The sequence below is a fragment of the Bos indicus genome, chromosome 9 (assembly GCF_029378745.1).
Source record: "Bos indicus isolate NIAB-ARS_2022 breed Sahiwal x Tharparkar chromosome 9, NIAB-ARS_B.indTharparkar_mat_pri_1.0, whole genome shotgun sequence".
NCBI lineage: Eukaryota > Metazoa > Chordata > Mammalia > Artiodactyla > Bovidae > Bos > Bos indicus.
The window spans coordinates 102,141,194-102,168,852 of NC_091768.1; the positions used below are offsets into that span (position 1 = coordinate 102,141,194).

A 27,659-nucleotide genomic window follows, 5' to 3' on the forward strand; every position below is an offset into this window, starting at 1 on the left:
CAGAGCCCACTTGCCCTTTCCCGGCAAAGATCTGTCACTGTAGCAGGTTCCCAGCAGCAAACAGAAAACGCTGGTTCTCTCCTGGAACTGGAACCCGCCCGTTCCAGCGCGAGGGCTTGCCTACCTTTCCGAGAAACAGTTTCTGCAGCTTCTGGCGCGGCAGCCCGAGCATCCTCCGACCCGCGTCGGGGGCCATCGCGCGCTGCGCAGCCGGGCCACCTCCTCCTCCCGCGGCTTTCGGGACCACGCCCCCGCGGGGCGGGCCGGGCTCGGGCCGGGCCGGCCGCGGTCCTCCGCCCGCCGCACTCGCCCACCGCGGGAGGGGCGCGGAGGACCAGCACCGGCCGTGCGGTCAGTCCGCGCAGAGTCACCCGCGGCGCTCGGAGCCCCAGCAGGCGGTTCGCGGGATCCGGCCAGAGTCCACGTGGACCGGGTCAAGTGTCCAACACTGCCCTAAGAGTCAGAGGAGCCCCGAGGGCGGGCTGTGGCCCTCTCCGCAGCACACCTGCTCCCACCCGCAAGGGCCGTCTGTCATTTACACTGAGAGGGGGAGACATGGGGGGCCGCTAGGGGGCTAGAAATGATGCCTTGTCTTTTCAGGTGGCCCCAGGTCAACTACACGCACTGATTATGCACGAATCACCTTATCCGGTTTTAGTCCTTTGAGTAATCCCTGCACATGCATGCACAGACACACACGGGCACACACACGCACACACACACACGCACGTGCACAGCACTCACGTATGCACCAGCTCGCACAGCTCCGCAGGTGCACACTCTCCCCTGCACTCCCACTTTCTCTCCCCACCTACTGCAGGCCAGCTTGGAGTTGTCCCATCTGAGAAACAGGAAAACCTGCTCTGCTGTCTCTGCAAACTGAGTCCCCAGCTTCCCCCGGAAGAGTCAGCCCTTTGTGGCTGGCATCAGGCTTTGTCTCGGTGAAGCCGGAAGCATGCCCAGTCCAGCGTTAGAGCCGCCTTGGAGGGCAGGGCAGCTGGTCAGAGGTGCACCTTTGCAGGTTAAGAGTTTCCTTTTTGAGCTTCTTTTTAATACATAAACAGGCTCCTCCTCTGAAGACCTAAACATGCGATACGAAAAAATCCACCAACTAACAAATAGCTTTTTTAAAAAGTCAAGTGTTAGTCACTCAGTTGTGTCCGACTCTTTGGGACCCCTTGGATGGTAGCCTGCCAGGCTTTTCTGTTCATGGGATTTTTCAGGCAAGGATACTGGAGTGGGTTGCCATTTCCTTCTCCAGGGGATCTTCCTGACCCAGGGATAGAACCCAGGTCTCCTGAATTGCAGGCAGGGTCTTTACCATCTGAGCCACCAGGGATGCTTTATGTGACAGATAATAGATGTCATGGTAAAGGATGTGGATATGGAAATATATTGGTATAAAATTATAGGGCATGAAAAGAAGGAATCAAAGACAACAAGGAAATTCAAGACTGAAATGGACCAAAATTGCCCGATTTGGGACAGCCCACATGATATAGTCCTGTCCATCTCTTCCCTTCTCTAAAATGCTAAACATGTCTTTTCCAATAAGTGAAAATAGTTGAAGTACAGTTGCTGTTTCTCAAGAAGTTACTATTCCAGAAAAATTTGTTTTTCCAAAACAATTTTGCATTCATTTCATGGCTTCTGGAGCTGTATGTTCTTTTTCTTGAATAAATTAACATGCATTTATCCATGTCAATGTCATATTTATGTGTAAGTGTACAGAAGTGTGTATACACATACATATTTATTTCAGATAAACAACACAGGAGAGAGTTTTGGGAGAGTCACCACTAGGTCAGCCCTCTGGAGGGGCATTCTAAGGTGTGATATTTACTAATCATACCTTTCATTAGAAAAACTGCTGCTGCTGCTAAGTCGCTTCAGTCGTGTCCGACTCTGTGCGACCCCACAGACGGCAGCCCACCAGGCTCCCCCGTCCCTGGGATTCTCCAGGCAAGAACACTGGAGTGGGTTGCCATTTCCTTTTCCAGTGCATGAAAGTGAAAAGTGAATGTGAAGTCACTCAGTCGTGTCCGACTCTTTGAGACCCCATCGACTGCAGCCTACCAGGCTCCTCCATCCATGGGATTTTCCAGGCGAGAGTACTGGAGTGGGCTGCCATTGCCTTCTCCCTCCTATTCTGGAGCCACCGGCAATTAATGCAGTCTAAGGGGGGGAAATCACATATTGAGCTGTGACTTTGGGAACAAAGCAGGGCTGGTTTCATGAGCTCATCATGGCAACAGAGGAAAAGGCCGCTTTTTAAAACTCAATCATTGGTTTGCCCCTGAACACGGGCACAAAATAGGGGAATTAATAGAAACCGGCGTTCGTCCTATTCTCACCAAATTTCTTGTCTCTTTTTTTTATGGGACTAGGCAACCCCTCACATTTCAGTCTTGAATTCTCCTTTTGTCAAATTGTCAGAAATGTAAAAGAAATCCAGTTGTATGCCTTTTCCCTAAAATCAATCCACATCTCACCCCTTGGAAAAGTCCTGGATCTTGACATCTACTTGCCATCGCTCACAGGAATGAGTGATTTTTCTTGGGAGGTACAAGAAAGTGAAGTTATTCTTCCCTAACAGAAGACCCAGCTCACACCGCTGAGAAGACCACTGCCCAGCCCTGGCCCTCTCGGTGGCCGCTGCGGCCCCCCAAGAACAGGGGAAAGAGAAGGTTACGTGTCGTCAAACCCTCCTCGCTGGCGTTTGGGGATGGTGAAGGAGGAAATTAAACCCGACTCTCTGGTCCTTCATTAACATTTTGTTTCGATGTTTGTAATAGTCCTTTTCTTTTTAACAACCAGGCTTGATTGGAACTTAGAAATTGTTACTGAATTTTTGTGTGGGGGTGTGTGAGGCTCCAGTGTTATCTCAAACACATCAGACTACAACTGGAAAACTAATTTTCAGTGTCTGCATCCTATCCAAGCCCTCGAAAAAGATGCTTATCTCGCATGAGAGTGTATTCAGCATAGCCAACATCAGGGTCACCTGGGTGTGGTTATCCGGAGAAAGAAAAGTGAGCTCATTTGAGGCACAGAACGTTCTCAGATTATTTTCTGTGCAGAATAAGATCAAAGGCTTAAGAAATGTGTAAACATCTGCTTCTAAGGGTACATCTATCTGGTGTGTTACCTGAAAGTAGACACCCCAAGAGTTAAACAAGAAGCACCTCAACAGCATGAAAACAGCCCACCAGAGCCCCTCCATGCTGCATGCACTCAGTTTAGTTGCGTCCGACTCTGCGACTCCCTGGACTGCAGCCCTCAGGCTCCTCTGTCCACGGGATTCTCCAGGCAAGGGCACTGCAGTGGCTTGCCATGCCCTCCTCCAGGGGATCTTCCTGACCCAGGGATCAGATCCGCGTCTCCTACGTCTCCTGCACTGGCAGGCGGGTTCTTTACCACTAGCGCCTCCTGGGAAGCCCCCAAGGGTGACAAAGTGACTCCTCAGCACCCGGCCTGGTCGTCGGTTACACGGAGCATGAGGGCTGCCCTGGGCCTCCTGCGAGGAGGAGTCAAGCCCAGGTTAGATGAAGTTAAGCCACAGCGGGGCAGGGAAACAGCCCAATGAGAAGATGTCATCTTCCCTGCACCACACACTTTCCCCGAAATGCCTGACACAGTGCGCTTGTGGACAAGCCTCGCCCCCTGTCGTCTCTGGGCGCGGCGTGCCCAGGCACTGAGAGAGAGAGAGAACGGGGCAGGAGGAAGGAAGCTGAGGGCCTGTCCAAACTCCCCCACCTAAAACCATCAGGCTTTTCGTCACAGTATTTTGGGGTATCCCAACTGCCATTCAATTCAAACTTCCAGGGGAATTAAAAGGTAATTATCTCAGGCTTAGTCCTTTGGAAATACGTTAACAAAAAGATAGGGTCTTTGATCTGTGGCTCAGTCACGGTTGTGTTAGATCCAGTGGCTTGTTTCAGTAAAAAGCTTTCATTGTTGATAGAATTTCATTGCAGGTATATGTAAGTACGTGAACTGAATGTTGTCATGGTGACTGTGGCAATGAATTGCCTTTTATTTTGTGCCATGGAAGACTGTCATGACAGTCTTGGCTTATTCATCTTCCAAATACATTCTTAAAAGAAATTATTTTGAAAAAGAGCTATCACTGTTTGCTGGTCCCTGCTTGAAAGGAATTGTCAGACGGGCCTCTATCTTCCAGCAGCAAAGCCAAAACGCGGAGACAATCAGGCCCAGGAAGTAAACCACCACCAGCACCCCTACAGAGCAGCCGTTTCCCGTTTCAGCAACACCATAATGTCAGCTTTGCAGCACTGGGCCCTGTCTTCCTCTGTAAAACCTGGAATTCCACTCCTCTGGGCCCCCGTGGGATCAGACAGACCGTCTCAGAGCTGAAGTGTCCGAAAGCATCCGATGTGTCCAGCTCACGACCAGCAGGTGCCTGGAGCCGGGCGTGGGTCTTGGGTGATGGTCATGCACCATGGGATCACGTCGGGGCACGGGGCTCCCTAAGCACCCCGGCTGGAGGGTCACTATACTTTGAAAAATGCAGTGGAAAGCCTTGATCATGAATGAGCCCCTTTTAATAACATGAGGGAAAAGTCTGTGAAAAGAATCTGGAGACCACAAGTGACAGATCCATGTGTATCCTCATGAATGTACATGTGTGTGCTACATGTGTGTGTTTATGTCGTATGTACATGTGTGTGCTACACATGTGTATTTACGTCGTATGTACATGTGTGCTACACGTGTGTTTATGTCGTATGTACATGTGTGTGCTACACGTGTGTATTTATGTCGCATGTACACGTGTGTGCCACATGTGTTTATGTCGTATGTACATGTGTGTGCCACACGTGTGTGTTTATGTCGTATGTACATGTGTGTGCTACACGTGTGTATTTATGTCGCATGTACACGTGTGCTACACGTGTGTATTTATGTCATATGTACATGTGTGTGCTACACGTGTGTATTTATGTCGTATGTGTGTGTGTTTATATGTACGTATAAACATATATAAGGAAGAAAAATCTGCTGAGACGATCTGATGGTTTACCTCCGATAAAGGATGATGGTCCCATCCTTTCAGCAGCCGCCCAGCCGGGTGACCTGGCCTAACTGAGGTCACTTCACCGAGTGGCCAGGCGGGGCGCGGGGAGGGCCTCGGCCCAGGCCGTCTGCCGTCTTCGGATCCCAGTACACGACCGCCCTCCTAGTCAAAGTCAGTGCTGGCTCAGACGGTATAAACGACGGTCACTGTATTCTCAGGGAGGAAGACGTCCCCAGGTGAAGTCACGTGAGAGGGATCCCAGTAGGAGGGCGGCATTACGTCTACGAGAGAGGAGCACGGAGGCCTCGTCCTGTGGAAGCGGCGGTGGGTGCTGGCACCGTGAAGGCTGGGGCGTCCCTACACCGGCCGGCCATGTTCCCAGGCTGTGGGCCGCAGAGAGCCGGGGGCAGCTCCCGGGTGGGACTGGTCAGCCAAGCAGCTCCCCCTCTGACATGCTAATCCCCCCTCGTGGAGATGAAACGGCACTCCTGACTGCATCTTTAGGTCCTGGGTGGGAGCAGACGCGTTAACATGGAGTCTCACATGAGGCCAACTCATAATAGGAATAGTAACAAAAATAGCAGCTTTGTTTAATGTTTTGTAGACTATGAAGGCCACAGCTTCCCATGGTTTAGAACATGCTGCCCTAAACTGCAGTAGAAGGTGTGAGACAGTGAGCTGGAGCTCATAAGAGAGAACTGAAAAGCCTTCTGCTTGCTTGAAAGACACAGAACTACGCATCACCTTCTGCTGCACGCCAAAGCGAAGGGCTTCATTTCTTTCCGCCTTCAGTTCCTCGTCTACGAGAGCAGTGACGACAGGAAGGAACAGTGACCCCGGGGAACTGGCTGGCCAAGGGCAGGTGCTCAGCTCTGATACGTGGAGGGAGCAAGTGGGAAGTGAGGGTGCCGGCCGCCACCTCGGCCTGTTAAAAATAGAGCACTTCCTGCTTCTCCAGTTCACTGGAGGTGTGTCACAGTGGCCATGATTATGACTGAGACGTTTACAAGGTGAGCTACAAACGCCGAACAAATCTCAAACCTTTTGGGCTTCTCGGGTGTATAATTATGGTGACATCACTTATGCTGCATTGCAGACTGCAATGACTTGTCAGTTAATGAATTGACTACTTCTTTTCATGCTACTTGTCACTACAGGCCATTAAATGCCCCCTTCGGTTGGTGAAATTATCTAAGACATTCAGTTCTGTTCAGTTCAGTCGCTCAGTCGTGTCCGACTCTTTGCAACCCCATGAACCGCAGCACGCCAGGCCTCCCTGTTCTTCACCAACTCCAAGAGTTCACCCAAACCCATGTCCCTTGAGTCGGTGATGCCATCCAGCCATCTCATCCTCTGTCGTCCCCTTCTCCTCCTGCCCCCATTCCCTCCCAGCATCAGGGTCTTTTCCAATGAGTCAACTCTTCTCATGAGGTGGCCAAAATATTGGAATTTCAGCTTTAGCATCAGTCCTTCCAATGAGCACCCAGGACTGATCTCCTTTAGGATGGACTGGTTGGATCTCCTTGCAGTCCAAGGGACTCTCAAGAGCCTTCTCCAACACCACAGTTCTAAAGCATCAATTCTTTGGTGCTCAGCTTTCTTCACAGTCCAACTCTCACATCCATACATGACCACTGGAAGAACCATAGCCTTGACTAGATGGACTTTTGCTGGCAAAGTAATATCTCTGCTTTTTAATATGCTGTCTAGGTTGGTCATAACCTTCCTTCCATGGAGTAGGCGTCTTTTCATTTTGGAACCCCCCCAAAATAAAGTCTGACACTGTTTCCACAGTTTCCCCATCTATTTCCCATGAAGTGATGGGACCAGATGCCATGATCTTAGTTTTCTGAATCTAAGACATTAGAGTTATCCATCTGTTATTAAATTCCAGACATCTGTAATATAGTCACCCAATGATTACAGTTATTTTAATATTTTAGGATGACTTGAGTCTTAACTATTTCTTAAAATGTGATTATTGATTAGTAGCTTAGATTTTTTTAGAAATTACAGAAACGTATGAAGAAAAAAAAATCACCTTGGATCCTAGAACTGAACAAACCCTAAGAATTTTGGGATTTTTTTTTTTCCTATAAATCTTTTCTGTTTTGGCTGGGGAGAGAGAAGTAAGCTACACTAAAATTTGGGGTCAGCTTTCTCCCCTAAGGTTAATGCTTAATTTTTCTCCAGATACCCCAAAAGGAAATTTACAGTTATGACCTCGATCAAAGGATTTCCTTAGCTCCACATTTGCCTCTGAGTGGTTGCCACTGAAGCACTACATGCAGACTGGGAAAGACCAACAATTACAGAAACATAGGCAGGAGGCTGTATTTGACTCAAGAAGGGAGACAAGTGCAGAGGCCGCACTGTGCTGCTTTTTAGATGCAGGCGTCTCCCCTGCTGTTCTGGAACCTTCCATAGGGACCTTGCGAGCCTCAAGAGGATGTCTGCACCCACTCTGCAGTCTGGGCCTGCCCTCCTTATCTGCCCCAGGTCTGCTGGTGGGCAGGGGAGATAACCCGGCCCCACACAGAGATCCACACGTCCCCTGCAGCCGGAATGAGTGAAAAGCCTTAACCAGGAGCTGAGTTATCGGAGGTGGGGGTGGCTCAGCCCCACAGGAGAACTTCTGCCCCTGAAAACAGACTGAAAACCCAGATTTCCGCTTGGGATCCCCTCTGCCCCACCCATCTGTTAACGTCACCCGTCACCTTCACCTTCGGAGAAGGCAATGGCACCCCACTCCAGTACTCTTGCCTGGAAAATCCCATGGACGGAGGAGCCTGGTGGGCTGCAGTCCATGGGGTCGATGAGTCAGACATGACTGAGCGACTTCACTTTCACTTTTCACTTTCATGCATTGGAGAAGGAAATGGCAACCCACTCCAGTGTTCTTGCCTGGAGAATCCCAGGGACGGGGGAGCCTGGTGGGCTGCCGTCTCTGGGGTTGCACAGAGTCGGTCGCGACTGAAGCGACTCGGCAGCAGCAGCAGCAGCACCTTCACCTTATCAACACCATCAACAAGATGCACAGTACTTCTGTGAATACTTTATCAAGTGCCTCAGGATTCAAGGCGGAGGCAAGGAAAGATTGATGAAAAAGACAGTTAAACAGAAAAAAAAGACCCTTATTCCAAGGCTTCAAACCCTCAGAGGATCCATCTGGTCCTGGATGAGCAGATCCAAGCATGGTCACACAAGGCGAGATGGAGAGGAGAAGCCAGCTCGGGCTCCTCCTTCAAGCTCCAGTCAGAGAGCAGGTTTGGAGACTCCGCTGGGGCCGCCTGCCACACAGCGGTCTCTCTCGGGCGCCCTGCTCGCCAGGAACTTCGGAAAAGAGAGCGGCCCGGTTAGTTCACCGAACGGCCGCTGAGTTCCGCGCACAGCCAGCAGCGCTTTGAAAAGTTCCTTTTCAGAGGATTAAGTGTGAGTCACCCCCTTATTTAATTCATTTAATGTGGAGGGATCTGACAAAAGAATGGATTGTTTCTAAGATTATTAGGAATCAACACAAAATAGACACGACACCCACGCCCCGTGCAGTGCGGCCGCTGGCGGAGGTGCGCGCGGGGCGCGATCTGCGCTCGGTCCACCTCGGCCTCGCCCTCCACCGTCAGCCTCGTCTTCCCCACCCCTCCCCGGACCCGCCAGGCCTCAAGTCCTGCCCGGTGCCCCCGGAGAGGCCTTGTTCCTCGGCTGCAACAGGGGGGCAACCGTCGGAGCAGTAGCTTCTCTTTATTTGTAAAGTTCCCCTGAATCAGAGGCTCACTGAACAACGCCACTGTCTGAAAAGGGCATTTGGTTCATTCCAAAGCAATGAAAAAAAAAAAAAAAAAACAAAAACAGAAAGAAGAGGGAAGGACCCCAGACAGCCCTTGCAGGGGCAGAAGCCGCTCTAAACGCCCTTCTGTCCTGTGAAGGGTGAGTGCTGGCCCCAAGAAGCCTCCCTGCTCTGGAATTTTAACCTCCTCTGTCTTCTTTTTTAAAATTGCTTCTTATAATCCTCTTGTCAATGCAGGAGACACAGGTGCAGTTCCTGGGCCAGGAAGATTCCACGTGTCTCAGGACAACGAAGCCCGTGCCCCACAGCTACTGTGCTCTAGAGCCAGGAGCCACAACCAGTGAGTCCCACACACCTAGAACCCAGGAGTCCCGAGCCCAGGAGCCACAACCACGGAGGCCGGCACACCTCGGGCCCTGCTCCCTCACCAGAGAAGCCAGCGCAGTGAGAAGCCCGCGCCCCGCAGCTGGAGAGCAGCCCCCATCATCGTAACTAGAGAAACAAACAGCCAGGAAGACCCAGCTCGGCCAAAACTAAATCAATGAAGAGCTTCCTGTGCAATCAAATGAAGAGTGAAACCATAATAGAAAAGGAGGAAATGCAATCGGCCGTCACGCTGGAGGCCGCGAGCAGGTTTATCCTGTGAAACACGTTAAGGACGAGGGGCTCTGTGCCCATCAGCATTTCCCTGACACCCGCCTGGTAAAATATCATGCTTCCAGTCGAAGTCATGAGCGGCACCTGCTCACGGTCCGACAGCTGAATCTGCATTAGGGTTTTAAACAGGAGACCCCATAATGCTCCCAGTTGGGGTAACAATCTAATGTAAAGTTTTGGAAGGTCTTATCAAAAGTACACGTGGAGAGAGAGGGGGAGAGAAGGGAAAGGCAGACTTGTCACTCACGGCTGTCCGCGCACTTTCTCCATACTCTCGGGGTGTGCCCAGGGGATGCTGTGTGAGCTCTGATTTGTGGGTTCTGTCCTCAATGGGGCTTCCCAGGTGATGCAGTGGTAAAGAATGCACTTGCCAATGCAGGAGACGTGGGTATGATCCCTGGGTCGGGAAGATCTCCTGGAGAGGGAATGGCAACTCACTCCATTATTCTAGCCTGGAGAATTTCACGGACAGAGGAGGCTGCGGGCTACTCCATGGGTTGCAACTGAATATGACTTAGCGACTGAACAACAGTCCTCAATATAAGAAGGAATTTCTGCTCATCGTACCCAGGGTGGATCTGAAAACACAGGCAACCGTTTTCACCCACTCAGGGGCCAAGAGCCCCAGAGGGGCCCTGGCCACCCAGAAAGCCGCTCCTAGGCGCCCGGGAGCCTCAACTTTGGATGTGATCCAGGCCTGATAGAAACAGCCTCCTTGAAGAGCGTTCAGGTCCTGCCTTCGGCTCTTGCAGGTCACACCTCATGGGCCTGGCTGCCGACTGCTGAGGAAACGGTTCACAAAGGGCCCCGAACCTCCGTCTGTCTGGACCCTGAAGCCCAGGACTCCGTCTGTCACCCACCAGGCTCCTTTTCTTTGCCTTCGTTCATTTCTACGAGTGAGAAGAATCACTGCTGTTCGGTGTGGCTGGTCTAAACATGGAGCGTGATAAAGTGTGAACAATGAGCTCGGTTTTCCAGCAGACACACACTTCCCGGTGCATCCCTGGGCTTCCCTATAAAGTCGAATAAAAGTTTTGCTAAGAATCATCGGCTGAAAGTGAAAAGTGAAAGTTGCTCAGTCGGGTCTGACTCTCTGAGACCACGTGGTTTGTAGCCCGCCAGACTCCTCTGTCCATGGGATTCCCCAGACAAGAATACTGGAGTGGGTGGCTGTTCCCTTCTCCAGGGGATCTTCCTGACCCGGGGATCAACGCTGGGTCTTCCGCATGGTAGGTAGATTCTTCACCATCTGAGCCACCAGGGAATTCTTTTCTTGAACAGGTTATAAAATAGACTGAGAAAAGGTTATGAAGAAAGTACGAAAGGCCAATTTCCTGCCACTACAACACATCTCATTTTCTGAGTTTTTTCGAATTCGAAACGGTATAGACATCTGTCTAGTCACTAGGCTAAAAGAATTAGAACCATCTTGAGATTTTATATAGCCAGAGATCATTGATCATTCACTTTTCATTCTACTTACACAATTTTTATGGCTAGTAAGGAAATCTAATTCACACGAGATGATGGTATTAAGGACTTTTTTCCCAACCAAATTCTTCAGATTGGGCTGTTAATAAAAATACAGTGAAACTCAGAGAGAAAACCCTAAGTACACGAAAAGTAAAACGTTGGCATTCAGTGAAAAGCATTGTTTATGTCAGCAAACAAATGCAGGACTGGCCACTCACAGCCCCAGATTCCTCTGCTCCAAGATTACAGGTCCTGGAACACAGGGGCTCCACAGGGCCCGGGGCCCCAGTCCCACAGTGAGTCACCGAGAAGACGTCACTTCTTAGAGCAACTCCCGAACTGCGTGGGTTCTGGTGGCCCACAGCCTTGATAGGGCCAGGAAAGCAGGACTCTTAAGAGAGTCCAACATGCCGACAACCAGGAGCAGTTCTGTCTAGTATGAACAGAACGTGGTTTGATGCATTCATGTAAATTAAATAAGCCTGCCCCGCACCCAGGCTTCTATGACCTGTTTGGAACCCACAGGGATTGGGCTATTGTACCTGCCAAGCCCGTGGAGAATCTATAGGCCGGACGATGAAAGCTGCCCCTGTTCCGTGGGCACAGGTCGAGTTATTATTGCTGGGAGACACAAAAAAGCTGTAAGTCCATCTTATAACATCCCTTATCTATACTGTCAGTATTTCAACCAGACAGCTGCTCAAAATCCTACAAGAAATCTACCTCCACCTAAAACGATTCATTTTAGGCCAGATTCCTGAACTCCGCACACAGTGGAATGCTGAAGCTGGCCGGCTGCCAGCCCGCTGGCCCCTGGGGTGGACAGCGCTGGCTGCCTGGCGTCGCAGCCCTGCCCAGCTGCCCTGATGTCTTATCTGCTCGTTGTGAAGGCAGAGAAAGGAGATTTCAAAGAGGTGCTGTGCATGAGGTCACACGCATCACCTCCCCAGTGGCCTCGGATTCAGAATAAAACTCAGTCTTCCTGGATCGCTGGGTGACATTCCCAGGGCGACGTGCAAGACAGACCCCTGCCGTACAAAGACGTTATTACACAACTCCAGGCAGCTCTGGGTCTCACCCAGAGCATCAGAGAATTCAAATCGTACTGCGGGGAGGTTTCCGCTCTTTCAAAAGCACACCACAGCTGGCTCTGCTGGCCTTCGGGCAGCGTAAAGTAACCCCAAAGTGAAAAAGACTTCATGTTAAACGTTTTTTTAAAAATGTAACTGATATTCGTGTGGAGAAAACCAAGCCACGGCGGTGTCACTTACCTCGGCCGACGCAGCTGTCTTCGTCTTGAGCGAGGGCGGGTCACCCTTGTCCTGTGGGGGCAGAGAGTGAAGAAAAGTCCTTTAAGTCACAGGATGTCCTGGACAGTCGCTGCTCGGAGGGGACTGCTGCATGGACACTCACCAAGGCTGGCGGCTTTTTGTTTCTGAACATGAGTCTCCACATGGCTGTCAATAACTTGAGGAGTTTCCCCAGCTCTCAGAAAGCCCGTGAGTATAAACACCGAAAGAAGGGAACTTGCAAACTTTTGTGCAACTTTTACATTCAGCCAAAGGAAGTGATGTCCCATCCCCAACCTCAAAGTGTAACCGAAAAAAAAAAGTCACTCATTAATCTCCAGACACACAGCCTTCGGCTGAGCAGCTGTGGTTATCACTGGGGGCCGGCCAGCATCTTAGGGTGACCTTGAGGCCCTCTGTCCTACGGAAGGTGCTCATTCAGTTGCAGCAGGCAAGGCTTCTAACCTGTAAATAGGCTAACGGACACCTGATTAAAATTCCAATCACGTTAGGCCATAGGGGTTCGGCCTGGAGACGCACACAGCTCCCTGCCTCCCCTTGTCTGGACTCAAAACTCCCATCACCTGAAGACTTTACTTAGCACCACAACTTGAGGTCTCGAGAACAGAAACCACAGCTGTGCCTGCCTCTGCACACGGCATCCTGGGGGCACGCTTGTCATTTTCTGCTGTAGGCCTCATTTCTCCTCTGTTCTCTGTTCCGAGGCTCAAATCCACTGAAACGTGAGCTGGAGAAAGTGGGCACACGTCTCTTTCACGCTTGACTAGTAACTGTGGCTCAAGGATCAGAAGACAGAGGGGCTGGATTCCCCCCCCCCACGACCTAACCGGCTGTAGGAAGGGAGCCCGTGGGGACCACAGCTCGAGAGAAATCCGCGGCCATCGCACCGCAGCTCACCCGCACTGCCGGCGTGTCTTCACACCGGCGACGGGGCAGGTACCGGCCAGACCTCTAGTTCCTTTATGTCCCTGCCTCTCCATGGTGGATGGAGTTTTACAGACTCCCAGATCCGGTAACACAGAGCATCTGGACACAGAACCCCAGCCCATCAGCGCCCGCATCACCTCCAGGAGCGGCCAAGGCCATGAGCCCCGCGCCACGTCCATCTGTCCTTGCTCTCCGACCCCCAGCTGGACGGTGAACATTGAACGGCAGGAACACGCTTCCTTCTACGTGACTGCTCGTTTCTGCAGCTCCTACACCGGGCTTCGCTGCACACGGCATTAGGGACAAACGTCTGTGGTCTCTCTCCCCCTAGTTTCTCCCTCCTTGGCAAATGTCCCCTTTCCTCCTGTGGGAAGCAGATTCCACGCAGGCTGGTGAAAGTGACCCCACCGCTGCAATCCCCCACCACGGGCAGGGGCGTGACTAGGGCCCCGTCATTTGCTGGGTGCAGTGCCCAGCATGGAACCAAGGCCAGGGAAGGCCTATCCAGGCAGGAGCCACAGGGCCACTTTGCAGATGCTATGGAGTTTGTTGGCCCAGAAATGGGCCTGGGATCAAAGAGGGAAACAGAGTCAGCGTCCTGCTGACAGTTTCAGGACAGCTGGATTCAAAGCTGCCAGAAGCCATCTCTGTTCAATGACAGGAGGAGAAAAACTGCCAGTCTGAGCAGCCAGACAGCTTCAGCCAGTTTGAGCTGGTTTCTGCAACTCGAAAAGGAACCCTAAGGACACGGAAGTGGTGCGTTTACAAATAAATGCCTAATAACGACAAATGGGGGCCCCCAAAGCCCCACAACCCCATGTGTCCACCCACTACCTTTCTCAACTCACAGCCAACCCCCAAAGGAACACCTTCTCGTACGCGATTCACCCTGCAGAGTCTCCTGGCCTGGCCATCTGGAAACCCAGGGACTGTGCACACGGAGCCCGCAATATCTGGCACTCTCCCTGAAAAAGATTTGCTAAATTTTGCATAGCCCTCCTGTAGTCATCGGTCCTCTTTCCGTCTGCTTTTCTTGGTCTCCAGTTTGCAGATAAGATTCAGAGAATGGACAGGGAAACCAGTGATGACTGAAGATGAAGCGACAACTCTCGTCGTTCTGCAGACACACCGGCCCCCGTCGTCCCCTTCTCTCCCTCCGGCTGCCCCCCAGTCGGTCCCTCCACTCCACGGGCAGCCAGACCCAAGCGCGGGCACGTGGGGCAGGGGCTTTTCCAACTGCAGAGTGAAGCCCGGGGTCCTCCTACTCCGGCCCCATCCCTGGGATGCTGGACAGCACAGGGCGCCCTCCCCATCCCACCTCTGCCCGAGCAGGAGAGCTGGGGGCAGGTGTGGAGGAGCCAGAGACGGTAGGGGGCGGACAGGCCGCTCCTCTGGTCCGGCAGGAAGTCCTGCCTCTAAGTCGGCCCCTCTCAGCTCCTCCATCCTTCCCAGCCCCTCCCGTCACATCGCCGCCTCGCTCTCATCACAGTGCCTCTGCGTGATTTCAAGGCCGTCACGCTAGCCCACGAGGCAGAACAAACTAGAGGGGATACGCTGTAAGACCGCTCTCAGAGCAGACTGAACTCCAGGTGTATCTCGTGAAGAGCAAACTGGTCAAACAAACCGGGGCAAGCAAATATCTTGTGCTTTGTGGATTTGAAATAAAATACCAGTGTTTTCTAAGCCAAGGATCAATGACCATTTGGGGAGAACTATGGCTTGAATATCTTCATAAAGCCCCAGAAAGCAGTCATGTGCCACGGGACACGCACGAGGGGCATGTGCTCTGTGTTCACTGCTGGGGTTTCTGGTCTGGGTGGTGAAGCTTCCTTTGATGCTTGAAGGTCTTCTCAATGTCCAGCTTTAAGTATATAAAGCTGACAGTCCAATTTTATAATGTAAGGTCAGGCTCATTCCCAGAGTCCCAGTTTCCTGGAAGACTTTGTGCACAGTCCTTAGATGCTGAGTTTTGACAGGCAAGCAGTTGATTGAATATGCTCTTAATTCCCAAATGAAATTAGTTCATGGGGTTGATTCTTGGAAAGCCAGGGTTTGCCTGGAGGGTCACTGGTGTCCTGAATTCACAAATGTGCACAGAATTGATGGCTGCTAGTCTCGTAGAAAGCTGGGGCTCCCGCTCCGGCCTGGCCCCTCTCCAGCCGGCACTGCTGACCTTCCAGGAGAGGCAGCCGCCGAGGGCTGGCACCCAGGCTGTGGGACAGCAAGCCAGAGTGAGGTTCCAGGCACCAGGCGCTGGGCAAGGCACTCAACCACTGTGCCTGGGTTTCCGTGTTTGCAAAGATGAGGTGAGGTGGCGTTAGGGAGCCCAGAGAAACGAGCTATACATGTTAGACGTCTGGCATGCAGGAGCCTCGAGCAGAGTTGAGCTTGGGGATGAGGCAGGAAGAGGAAGGGGTCCCCCAGGTGGAGCAGTAAAGAGGAGCCCCAAGACAGCCCACCCTGCTCTGAGAGCACTGGCCGTGCGTTTGTGATCCCCAGGAGTCGACCTCCAGGGGCTTGACTAGATCTAAAAAGTTGGCTTAAAGCTCAACATTCAGAAAACTAAGATCATGGCATCCAGTCCCATCATTTCATGGCAAATAGATGGGGAAACAGTGGAAACAGTAGCTGACTTTATTTTGGGGGGCTCCAAAATCAGTGCAGTTGGTGACTGCAGCCATGAAATTAAAAGACACATACTCCTTGGAAGGAAAATTATGACCAACCTAGACAGCATATTAAAAAGCAGAGACATTACTTTGCCAGCAAAGGTCCATCTAGTCAAGGCTATGGTTTTTCCAGTAGTCATGTATGGATGTGAGAGTTGGACTATAAAGAAAGCTGAGCACAGAAGAATTGATGCTTTTGAACTGTGGTGTTGGAGAATACTCTTGACAGTCCCTTGGACTGCAAGGAGATCCAACCAGTCCATCCTAAAGGAAATCAGTCCTGAATATTCATTGGAAGGACTGATGCTGAAGCTGAAATTCCAAGACTTTGGCCACCTGATACGAAGAGTTGACTCACTGGAAAAGACTCTGATGCTGGGAAAGATTGAGGGCAAGAGGAGAAGGGGACGACAGAGGACGAGATGGCTGGGTGGCATCACTGACTCAGTGGACATGAGTTTGGGTGAACTCTGGGAGTTGGTGATGGACAGGGAGGCCTGGTGTGCTGCGGTCCATGGGGTTGCAAAGAGTCGGACACGACTGAGCGACTGAAGTGAACTGAACTGAAAGGTCCTTTATTCCACCTGCCAGCTCATGAGGTGGGAGAGCAGAGCAGAGACAGCAGAGGGCAGCAGAGACACGGGCGTGCAGGGCTGTCCGGCTTGACCCGAAGACCACACTGGACGCCGCCCGAGGCCTACTGCTTATAAAGAAGCCATAGATCAATTTAAGGCTCTGTCATTTGGAAACATTTAGAGATTACCAAAACAGCACCCTGACCCTGTTGGGCTTATCTGGCAGACCCTCTGCTGTACTCAGTCATAAACGTCTTCGGATGGTGGCGGCGTGGACGCCCACCACCGCCCCCACCTCCCACTGCCCTGCCGCGGGGCTGCCACACATGGTCAGTCTGCCCTCCTGTCCGCGCCGCAGCGGCTTCCCCGCCCAACCTTAATTATCCACCAGGGGGCAGCAGAGGACGCAGCCTGGGAGAGGGCCCCGCCCCCCCCCCCCCCCCCCCACCGCCCCGGACACGTGTGGCTGGACAGTCTGCTCCGGAGGCCTCACTGATGCGCCCCTGGGAATAAGGCGCTGCCTTCACGCGGAGACCGACTGGAGGAAGGCGGGCTTGTTCTCCACAGCCTCCCCTTGCCAGACTCTGCTCTCCCCCTCCCCTGGGGACCCAAAGCTCCAGAGGTCCATGGGCTGTCGGGCTTTTCGGAGACCCCAGTGGGCTAATGCTTCCCTGATGTAGCTCACACAGTAAGAATCCGCCTGAAACACGGGAGACCCAGGTTCGATCCCTGGGTTGGGAAGATCCCCTGGAGGAGGGTATTGCAACCCACTCCAGCATCCTTGCCTGGAGAATCCCATGGACAGAGGAGCCTGGTGGGTTGCAGTCCAGGGGGTCAGACAGAGCCAGACAGGACTGAGCGACTAAGCACGCGCAGTGGGTTCATGGGCGTGTCACAGCCTCAGCCGTCGAGAAGCCCGCCCTCTTCAGTGGGGGCTGGTTTCGGGGCTGCGCCCTGTGTCCTTTCCAGATAAAACGAGCCAAGGCGTGTGTGGCCGGTCCCAGGGGAGGCCACGCCTGTTCCGAACGGGTGCCCCTCCTCGCGGGTCACCTCTCCTTCTCCTTCTCCCCCGTCACCGGGGCCGGGCTGGGCCGTGATAACTTGGAGGAGAACAGCTCAGAGCACATCTCCCCCCAACTAGGCTGCAGATAAAGGCGCCTGAGGACTATCCCACCGCGCACGTTCAGAGGGGACGGGGAGACAGGTGGCCCAGTGAATAAATGAACTGTGAGGAGGAAGGAAGGAGGCGAGAACCCCCAGGGGCTAAAGGGGGGGCCGGGGTGGACCACCACTGGGGAGGGTGCGCACAGCAGGGGATTAAGCATTTAGAACGTCTAATTCGATGGTGTTTACTGCATTCATGGTGTTGGGTAGGGCTTCCCAGGAGGCCCAGTGGTAAAGAATCTGCCTGCAGTCCCTGGGTCGGGAAGATCCCCTGGAGGAGGGCATGGCAACCCACTCCAGTATTCTTGCCTGGAGAATCCCATGGACAGAGGAGCCTGGCGGGCTGCAGTCCACAGGGCGGCAAAGAGTCGGACATGACAGCAATTTAGCATGCAGTGTTGTGTAACCATCACCACTATCTATCCCAAAATAAGTTGATCACTTTGGCAGAAAACCCCGTATACGTTAGGCAGCCGCTCCCCACTCTCCCCCAGCCCCAACCTGGCCCAGGCCCTGGCAATGCAGTCTACACTCTGTCTCTGTGGATGTCCCCTCTGGAAGCTTCTCATCAGGGGAGTCAAAATGCAGATTAAAAACACACCTACTAACATCATTGATAAACACGAACTGTTGAGGGCTGAATCGAGCTCCCTGGGAGACTGAAGCTCTAGCCCTGGTGCCTTAGAAGGTGACTGTGGGGGCCACGTGGTCTTCACAGAGGCGATTATGGCAAATGAGGTCACGCGGCTGCCCAAGTCGCATATCAGGGGAGACTAGGGACGCCTGCCTGCGGACACAGGGAGATGCCAGCCATCTGCAAGGCTGGGAAACACGTCTTAGGAGAAACCATTCTGCCGACACCTTGATCTCGGGCTTCCAGCCTCCAGAACAGAGAGGAACTAACTTTCTGCTTTTCCAGCTGCCCAGTCAAGGCCTTTGTCACAGCGCTTCTAGCTGCCTGAACAGCCTCAGAAGCCAGAGCATTCCTTTGTGGGTCCACCCAGAACAGCCGGGGAACCAGATCAAAATAGCCATAGAGCGTTTAAACAATCGCAGTAATTAGACTTGAAATATAAGCCAACCCCAGACACTGAAGAGTCCGCTGGGTTATTTTATGGACATTTTAACACACTACTTATGCCTTTCTCTGCACCTGCAGAAAATACGCACTTATCTTAAATTGAGACTCTAGTGTCCTCAACATTGCAAAGCAAATCAGTCCAGTGTGGTCAACAAACCCAGGCTGGACCCTTTTCCTGACTCTGAAACGCTCTGTGCCAAGCTGTGGACACAGCTCGGGCAGTAACACATGTGGCCTGTGGCCATCTTGTCCAAATGACAACTGAATCCGAGCAGAACGTCAAGGTCCTCTCCCAACCTTTGCAGACCAGAACTCTGTCCAAAGAAGCAGTATGGCAGACCACAGTTCAGAGGGAACATTAACCATCTCGTTCCTTCCTCTCTGCCTCCGTTTAAGAAGGCCACCAGAATAAAGCGGGACTGGTTCCCAGTCCCGGGGAGCAGGGCCGGCTGCCTTGACCCCCCTCCACCCCCAGCACAGGCTGGGTCCCTCCAGGCCTGATCAGGTCAGAGGAAAGGGGATACACAGCCGAGGCACATCTCAGACCCGCCAGCGCCCCAGCCGTGTGAGCCAGGTCCTTAGGATAAACGTCTGTCCTATCTCACTCAGCCTGTCTGTCTAAGAGACATGGGGTCGATCCCTGGGTCAGGAAGATCCCCTGGAGGAGGGCATGGCAACCCACTCCAGTATCCTTGCCTGGAGAATCCATGGACAGAGGAGCCTGGTGGGCTACAGTCCATGGGGTCACAAAGAGTCGGACACGACTCTGTTTCATTGGTGGGCTACAGTCCATGGGGTCACAAAGAGTCGGACACGACTCTGTTTCATTGGAGAACCCTGACCAGTTCAGGGCCTTTCGTTCATAACGATGGCTCTCACTTCTGAAGACAGGAGAGTCTCCCAGTCCTTGTAATACTGAAACCTTCCCGCTTGATGTAAAGCCTCTCCCTGCCCAGGAAGCAGGGGTGGGACCTGGGCCTTTTCTCTTCGACCCTCCATGTGGCGCCACCCTCGAGGCTGCCTGGGCAGCTCAGCCCAACTCTGGGGGCCTGTGGTCGGAGAAACAGGAATTGCTCTGCTGGTTTCTGGGAGCTATGGCTCTTTTCTCCTACTTACTATTAGGTTGACTGTTTCTAAAGTACACCTTCTGTACACAGTGTTCCAGAAAACATCTGAAGAACAGCAGTTTAGACGCCTGCCTCCCTCGGCCCCCACGGTAACTCCATGAGGCATAAACTCCATGCTTCTTATGACGAGACTAACAAAGGCAGAGGGTTGGGAAGTTTCCCAAAATCGCATGCCTGATAGAGCTGGGATTGAAACTGAAATCCAAAGCCTATGTTCTTACCATTATAATTTGCTTCCAATCATTTTGCTTTTTAAAAGCACTTACGAAAAAGGGGGGGAAAAGCAGTTATGGTTTTACTCCCTCAATCTGGTGTATAAGAGATTTCAGTCACTCAAATGTGTTTTTAGAATGTGTTAGATATTTTGCCAGGAGAAGTCTATCTCTCTTCCCCTTTGTTCAAGAAGGTCAATAATCTGCCCTTATGTTAGTCTGACCTAATAATCTGACCTCAGTTAATAACTGAGCACATAAAAGTTGTCTTGCTTTTTAGCTCTCAGACCAAAAGAATTTTGACCAATGTGACCAGGAAAATATGCAGTTTCTTCCCCAATAATTCCTGATGAGCACTTCGTATGATCTGAGGAAACCAGGATATATACCATCATCACCTGATCCATTCAGCAGCGAGGAAAGCTGATGTCACTGCTAACTTCTCCTTCCCGTGGCGAAGCATCTCCGTTTCTGTCGTTAGTCACTGTGGACCAGGGCTTCCCAGATGGTGCTAGTGGTAAAGAACCCACCTGCCGAACGCAGGAAATGTAAGAGACCCAGGTTCGACCCCTGGGTGGGGGAGGATCCCCTGGAGAAGGGAATGGCCACCTACTCCAGTATTCTTGCCTGGAGAATCTCATGGACAGAGGAGCCTGGTGGGCTACAGTCCATGGGGTCATGACTGAAACATCGTAACACGCATGCACGCGGGCCAGGACAAGACAAGAACATGTGAGTGGCCGTGGGATGCGTTTGCTGACTCCCCCACGCCCCCTGGGGCGGGAGGGCTTGCATTGCTGGGGGTCGTGGGGTGGTCTCCAGCCCCTCTCTAAGCGTGGCTCTCTCTGGCAACCCCCCAGTGAGTCCACGTCCCACCCGCCTGAGCCTGTCCTCCACGTGGCTCTTAGCGCTTCCTGACCTTAGCTGCGCCTCCCCTGATGGAGACCGTCCAGTGTGGGAGGAGGCTGGAGCAGTAACACTGCTGAGCGTGTGTCTGGGGGCACAGCCTGAGGAAGCGAGCGATGGATCAAGCATCTGGCAACTGACACCCAGGCCGGCCTGAGGAGCTTTCCCGGCACAGACTCTTCCAGCGGTCCAGCTAGCGCAGTGTGCCGGTCAGAGCTGGGCACCTGGACCTTCTGAGCTGGGGACCCACGCTCGTGTGCTAGCCACAGGGGCAGCTGTAAAAGTGGGTGCTCAGGACCACGCAGTCACCACAGAGATGCTTCAAGAGAAGGCAGCCCAGTCAGGGGACCTCCCAGTAGCTGCCTGGTCTCGTCAAACGCACCAGGGAGAAGAGCAAACAGCAACACCACTGGCATGTCTTTAATTTTCATTCTAAAGCTCTAATTTTTAATCACACACAGCACTAAACTGAAGACAAAGCTAGAGCTCTCAGTGAAATAAGCTGAGAGCTTTAAGTCTATGTGAAGAAGAACGTGCTCGCTACATTTAACTTCCCAGCGGGGGCAAAACACTGATTCATTGCTTTGGAAAATCAAATTTAAAGAGTAAACAGGGTCTTTCCTGGGAATCCACTCTAAAAAAAAAAAAAAAAAGAAGAAGAAGAATCCACCTTGATTGCAGAGGACACGGGTTCAATCTCTGATCTGGGAACTAAGATCTCACACGTGTGTGTGCACGCCAAGTCGCTCAGTCATGTCCGACTCTTTGTGACTCTATGGACTGTAGCCCACCAGACTCCTCTGTCCATGGGATTCTCCAGGCAAGAATACTGGAGTGGGTTGCCATGGCCTCCTCCGGGGGATCTTCCCGACACAGGGATCGAAGCCACATCTCTGACTTCTCCTGCGTTGGCAGGCAGGTTCTTTACCACTAGAGCCACCTGGGAAGCTCAACTCAGCCCACCTGCCACATCTACAGAGCTCCCAGGCCACAACCAGCACGTCCATGCGCCGCAAGTCTCCCACAATGCAACAAAGACCCCGAGTACCGCAACCGAGGCTCGATGCAGCCAAATACATAAAATTAAATTTTTTTAAAAAGTAAAGAAAATTTCCCTAGAATTCAGACAAAAAGAATAAAGACATTAAAATAACTGTGGGGAAAAAAGAAACTCTCATGGATCGTTCACGAGATGCAGTGTAGGGTAAAAAGCATTTCAGAAGCAAGAATCAAAGGAAGAGTTGATTAAAACTCCCCGTCTTGGGCTGAAGCCTCCAGTGTTCAGACTAGAAGGTCTCGTTTAGGGCGGGCCCCGGAGGAGACGAGCCACCTGCGGAGACGGAAACGGGAGCGCTCAGGAGGCTTTAGCGGCGAGCTGTCCTCTTGCTGTGCCCTCGGGTGGCAGGAAGAGGGCGAGGGCGTGCTCTGGGGTCTCATTTAAGGGCATTAACCCCACATATGAACCTGGGGCGCTGTCCCTGTCACTCACACGCTGACTTTCCCATCACCTTCTTATATTTAACAATTATCGAATAAAAATATTTTGTTTTAATCAACTGTATACCAAAAATTGCAATAATTCAAAGGAAACGTTAGTCTTGTGGTTACAGAAAACGAAATTTAAAGATCAATTTCAATTTATGAACAGATTTTTTTTTCTGCAAGAATATATAAGGTGATGTGCTCAGTCATGCCCAACTCTCTTTGACCTCATGGACTGTAGCCCTACAGGGTCCTCTGTCCGTGGGATTCTCCAGGCAAGAATACTGGAGTGGGTTGCCATTCCCTTCTCCAATAAGGTGACGAATGGACGACTTTTTATCAAATACCCATGTTTATCACATTAGAATAACATCCTAAGGGACAAGTGGAAGGGAAAGCCGAATTCAAGGATCAAAGAGTCACAAAAATTTATGCCTGTTCAGCAAAAAGCATTTTCATGTATTTTTTAGCAAAATGCTGGTGGGTTATCCAATTGCTACAGTATTTAGATTCCAGGGGAAACATTTCAGAGTGTTACAGTAGCTTTATTTTGAAATGTCAACATGTTTAAATGCTAGAGCACTTCCCCTTTGTAATTAAAAAAGCTTTGATGCAAAAAGGCATTAGCTGCTGGGGGCCCTGCCCCTCACCTGCGCTGAGAAGACCCCTGTGTCTGTTTTGGGGGGCAGGGAAGCAGCCACAGGGATGAGGGGGCGGCTCCCTGTTACAAATCAGGCACTTGTTCTGCTTCTTGCAGTCTGGCAGTCAGTCCCTGGTGAGATGAACTTATTTACATTCTGGAAAACACTGTTTCAATTAGGCCAGCTCCTCGGGAGGTCTAGAAGAATAAGTCAGTTAGTTCTCGGAGTCCCAGATGACAGTGAACCCTGGGGCCATCAGGCCCACAGAGCAGGAGTCCAGGCAGAGAGTCTTCTGTGATTCCGACCCGTCCGTGCCAGCGTCTGCCCTCAGGCGCACAGATCACAGGCCGGGGTGAGATGCAGGTCTGTGACTCGGTCCTTCTCCACGCCCTGGTCCCCTGTCTGGATGAGGTCTTTAAAAGAAGGGGTTGGGGAGGGTATGAAGGAGCTAACCAGCCTAACTGAGCTTGTATGTATCAGTGTGGTGGGCATTCCTTCACTGGAGATGATTTCAAATCCCAAGGGCCTTCACTTTATCGTCTGTCCCAGGGAAGCGATTTTATTTCATGAGAGGCACTGGAAAGGCGAGGCTTCACTCTGCCCTTAACTGCAAAGAACATTTACAATGTAAAGCAACTGACATACGATAAAGGCATAAAATGCCTCATTTTAGCTTTCAAAACAGGAAGAATCCAGAAGGAATGAAACTTGGACTCTACAAAAGGATCTGGATAAATGCCAAGAGTTTAGATACACCAGAAAGGAGAGTGAGAGGGAGCCTTGTCGAGCCCCTCGGGGACTCGGTGTTCCTGCAGAAGAAGACAGGGAAAACGCTGTGAGCCGTGGCACTGCCACTTCCACGAGGGTGTCTCAGAAGTGTTGGCATCAGTTTGGTAATAGCTTACCTGTGTATCTTTAAAGGACGCTAATCATGTGCTTTGAAAGAAATTTAAAGTGTTCAGAAGGATCTGATATGCTCGACTTTTGGAAAGCATAACTGATAGTTATGGATCCAAAGGAAAACCACAGAGGACCCAGAGAAAACAAAAATGAAATAGAAGGGGCTGGCAGAGGGGGGAGTAAAGGGAAAAGAAAGGTTTGTATGACTCCTGACAAAGCGTTTTATTTTTATAATTATTTGAAACTTTTAAGCTCTAAAAATATTTTATATTAAAAATGTTTCACATACACATACACATAATTTTAAATCGATGAGTATATGTGGATGCAAACGTTTACTATTTTGAGAAATCACATTTACATTTATGTCCTATCACTTAACTATATAAACAGTTTATGACTGATTAGAGGGAAATGATTAGGAGGAATAATTAAATAGTCTTAAAGGTGTGCCGTTGCAAAAAGCCAGGGTGGGTGGGGTCAGGGAGATTTTACAAAATATTTTTTAAAATCCCTCCCTAGACCTCAGCAAACACAAAAGAGAAGTGAATGACTTCTGGTCAGTTACAGGGACTCTTATGTTAACTTATTCATGAAAACATACTGGAAAATAGACTACATAATAAAATAGGGCTCAAAATAAGGTAGAAATCTGACACCAGGGCATGGGGGCAGTCCCACAGCAAAGCCACCACCTCCGCTGAGTGACACCAGGTGCCAGGCAGGACGTGGGTGTTTTCAGGTCACCCCTCGGTGGGGAGGGGCTACAGCAGACACCCCCACTCCCAGATGGAGAAACTGAGGCACAAGAATTGGGAGAACTTTCCAGGTGCACCCAGCCCACCAGTGACCCAGAATATTCCCTGGACTAAATTACACTGAAGTTCAACCAGTGGTTGGAAGCTTTACTAAGAAATAGAGAAAATCAGACAAGCTACCTTATTAATAAAAATGAAATAATTGACTCAAGGGTAACCATAAGGTTAAAATGCACTTATAGTTACTACTTTCAAAGTGATCGTCTCTGCGCTCCAGTGACAGACAGTCCATAACATGTTTATAAAATGACAAAATGAGAGCAAGTGAAACAATTTCTAAAGCCTGCATCGATTTTATGTCATTCCTTTTAACCAGTACTCCTTAAACACTGCATCCTAAGTCTGTCTCTTTGACCCTGAGGCTTCGTACAAACTAATTAGCGCCTTAAAAAAAAAAAGAATATCCAGAAAGGAGACCCAGAAATTATTGAGCAGCTTCACTAAATATTCTCCAAAAGGAAAATCAAAAGTATTTGAGAAACAAACTCCCACTGATGACGCGTGCGTGTGGGCATGCTAAATCACTCAGTCGTGTCCAACTCTGTGTGACCCCACGGACTGTAGCCTGTCAGGCTCCTCTGTCCACGGGATTCTCTAGGCAAGAGTCCTGGAGTGGGCTGCCATGCCCTCCTCCAGGGCATCTTCCCAACCCAGGGATCAAACCCAGGTCCTGATGTCTCCTGCATTAGCAGGCCGTTTCTTTACCACTGGTGCCACCTGGGAAGCCTCTGGTGAAGTATATGGGGGCTGTTTTTAAACCCGGGGAGTGTTACCTGGACAGGTTTTAATAAGATGTGTTTGCACGTGCAGCCCAAGTGTAACAAAAGGCAGTGAGTGCTTGGTCACCCACAGTTCACAATGCGCCCCCCCACGCTGAGACGTGGACGGGAGGGCCAAGTGACAGCCTTCTGCTTTGGACATGGTTCTGTTTGGGTGACATCACAGGTATGGGGCCTTAAGCCCTGCTCTCCTGGTCGGTCTGTGAGGTGCCCGACCAGCTGGGGTGTGCTGCCCTTCACCCTGGATCTGGCCACGCTGCAGGTCAGAGACGTGGGGCACAGATGAAAATCCGCTAAGAAGGGAAAGCCTCCTGGGGTGGGTGTCCTGCCCCAGCACAGGGTCCTGGGCCCTCCTGAACCCCAGGAGAACTGGGGCTAAGCGCCAGCACTCACAGAGAAGAAAGGAGGTGCTAAGGGAGCAAGAGAAAGAAGGCCTCTGGTCCTGAGCCCCACACAGCAGGCGCCCCTCAAGGTCTGAGTCACGTGGATCCCAGGGCAGGGGTCATCCCAACAGGTCAGGCAACAAGCCCTGAACCACAGACCCAGCCGGGCCCACCAGGAGCCAAATGCTCCTGCATTGCCTGGATTTCCTTGAAACTGCGTCCCACACTTGGACTTTCCCGGGATCTGGGTCTCGGACCCGCAGGGAGGGGTTCTGCTCCCCTCTGCTGCAGTCACGGCAGAGCGAGAAGCTGGGAGGCGGGGGATGTTTCATTTTCCATAACATCTAGAAAACAGCCTTGAATTTTCCAGCTGCATTTCTAAGCCATCTTCTCAAATTCAAACATTGAAACCCCCATGGGGATGAGCAAACAAGGCTGCAAATTGCTTCTAAGATGTTCGAGGATGACTAAACACAAGGCTGCTGAAAACCGCCTCTGAAACCGCCGCCCATTTCCAGTCTGGGCTTGTGGGTCCCACATTGTGCACACAGGAGCCTCTGAGAATCTTCCTCTTGAAATTCTCTCAGGTTGATGAAGTCTCTGAGGATTTTGGTGATGGTTTTGATCATGCTTCTGATCTCCATAATTGGTTTTCAAGAGTTAAGCGCTACAATGAGAAATATTAAATACGACTAAAACCCAGACAGCATATTAAAAAGCGGGGACGTCTAGTCAAGCCTATGGTTTTCCCAGTGGCCGTGTATGGATGTGAGAGTTGGACTGTGAAGAGGGCTGAGCGCCAAAGAATTGATGCTTTTGAACCGTAGTGTTGGAGAAGACTCTTGAGAGTCCCTTGGACTGCAAGGAGATCCAAACAGTCCATTCTAAAGGAGATCAGCCCTGAATATTCATTGGAAGGACTGATGTTGAAGCTGAAAGTCCAATACTTTGGCCATCTGGTGTGAAGGGCTGACTTATTTGAAAAGCCCTTGATGCTGGGAAAGGTTGAAGGCAGGACGAGAAGGGGACAACAGAAGATGAGATGGTTGGATGGCATCACCGACTCGATGGACATGGGTTTGAGTAAGCTCCTGGAGTTGGTGATGGACAGGGAGGCCTGGCGTGCTGCAATCCATGGGGTCACAGAGTCGGGCACGACTGAGCAACAACCGGAAGATACTACGTGGACATGAAAGTAAGCCAGTGAATAAGCTGCAGCTGGCATAAAGTTTCCCATCTCGAGATAAATTATGACCTCAGAGCTTGATGAAAGGTCCAGGCGTTACTGACAGGATTTTATATTTACATATAAGGATCCTCTATTTGTGTGTTTTGTCCTCTTCTTTGTTATTATTCATTAGTCTTACAAATTCTGTCAAAGATGTAAGCATTCCGTGCACTCCTGTTCTCCGGCGGGGGGGACGCCGAAGCTGCTCTCCCTCTGGCCGTCCGTGATTTGAGCATCTGCACCGACAGGAGGCTGATGTGCGGCTGGGAGGCGAGAAGCGCCCGGTCCTCAGGCTTCCATCAGAGATAACGGACGCAGCGCATGCGCAGGGGCGAACAGTGCGCCAGCCGCCCGGCAGCGGTCTGACCCTTCCCCTCTGCTCCTGAGACCGCGTCCTCATCAACAAGAACAAGAAATGCGCCTCCCTGCTGCAGCGTGGCCGCCGTAAACGCAGCCAGTTTACAGTCTAGTGGATTCTTGGGCCCCGGGTCAGCTGTGTCCG

General features: G+C 51.4%; 1 protein-coding gene across 3 annotated transcripts in view; it reads right to left on the minus strand.

The window, feature by feature from the left end:
• The window catches only part of RPS6KA2 (ribosomal protein S6 kinase A2), a 334,973-nt gene that overhangs the window by 270,719 nt on the left and 36,595 nt on the right, over window positions 1-27,659 (minus strand). Inside the window, exons 1-2 of one of the 3 annotated variants that reach the window (XM_070796504.1) lie at window positions 12,369-12,459; window positions 12,227-12,277 (exon numbers count right to left, since the gene is read on the minus strand). In XM_070796504.1, the coding sequence (XP_070652605.1) occupies window positions 12,227-12,277; window positions 12,369-12,410 (93 nt within the window). In that variant the 5' untranslated portion in view covers window positions 12,411-12,459. Of the gene's footprint in view, window positions 1-124; window positions 203-12,226; window positions 12,278-12,368; window positions 12,460-27,659 lie in introns of those variants that run through there. The other 2 variants (XM_019967675.2, XM_019967678.2) reach the window with 2 other exon arrangements.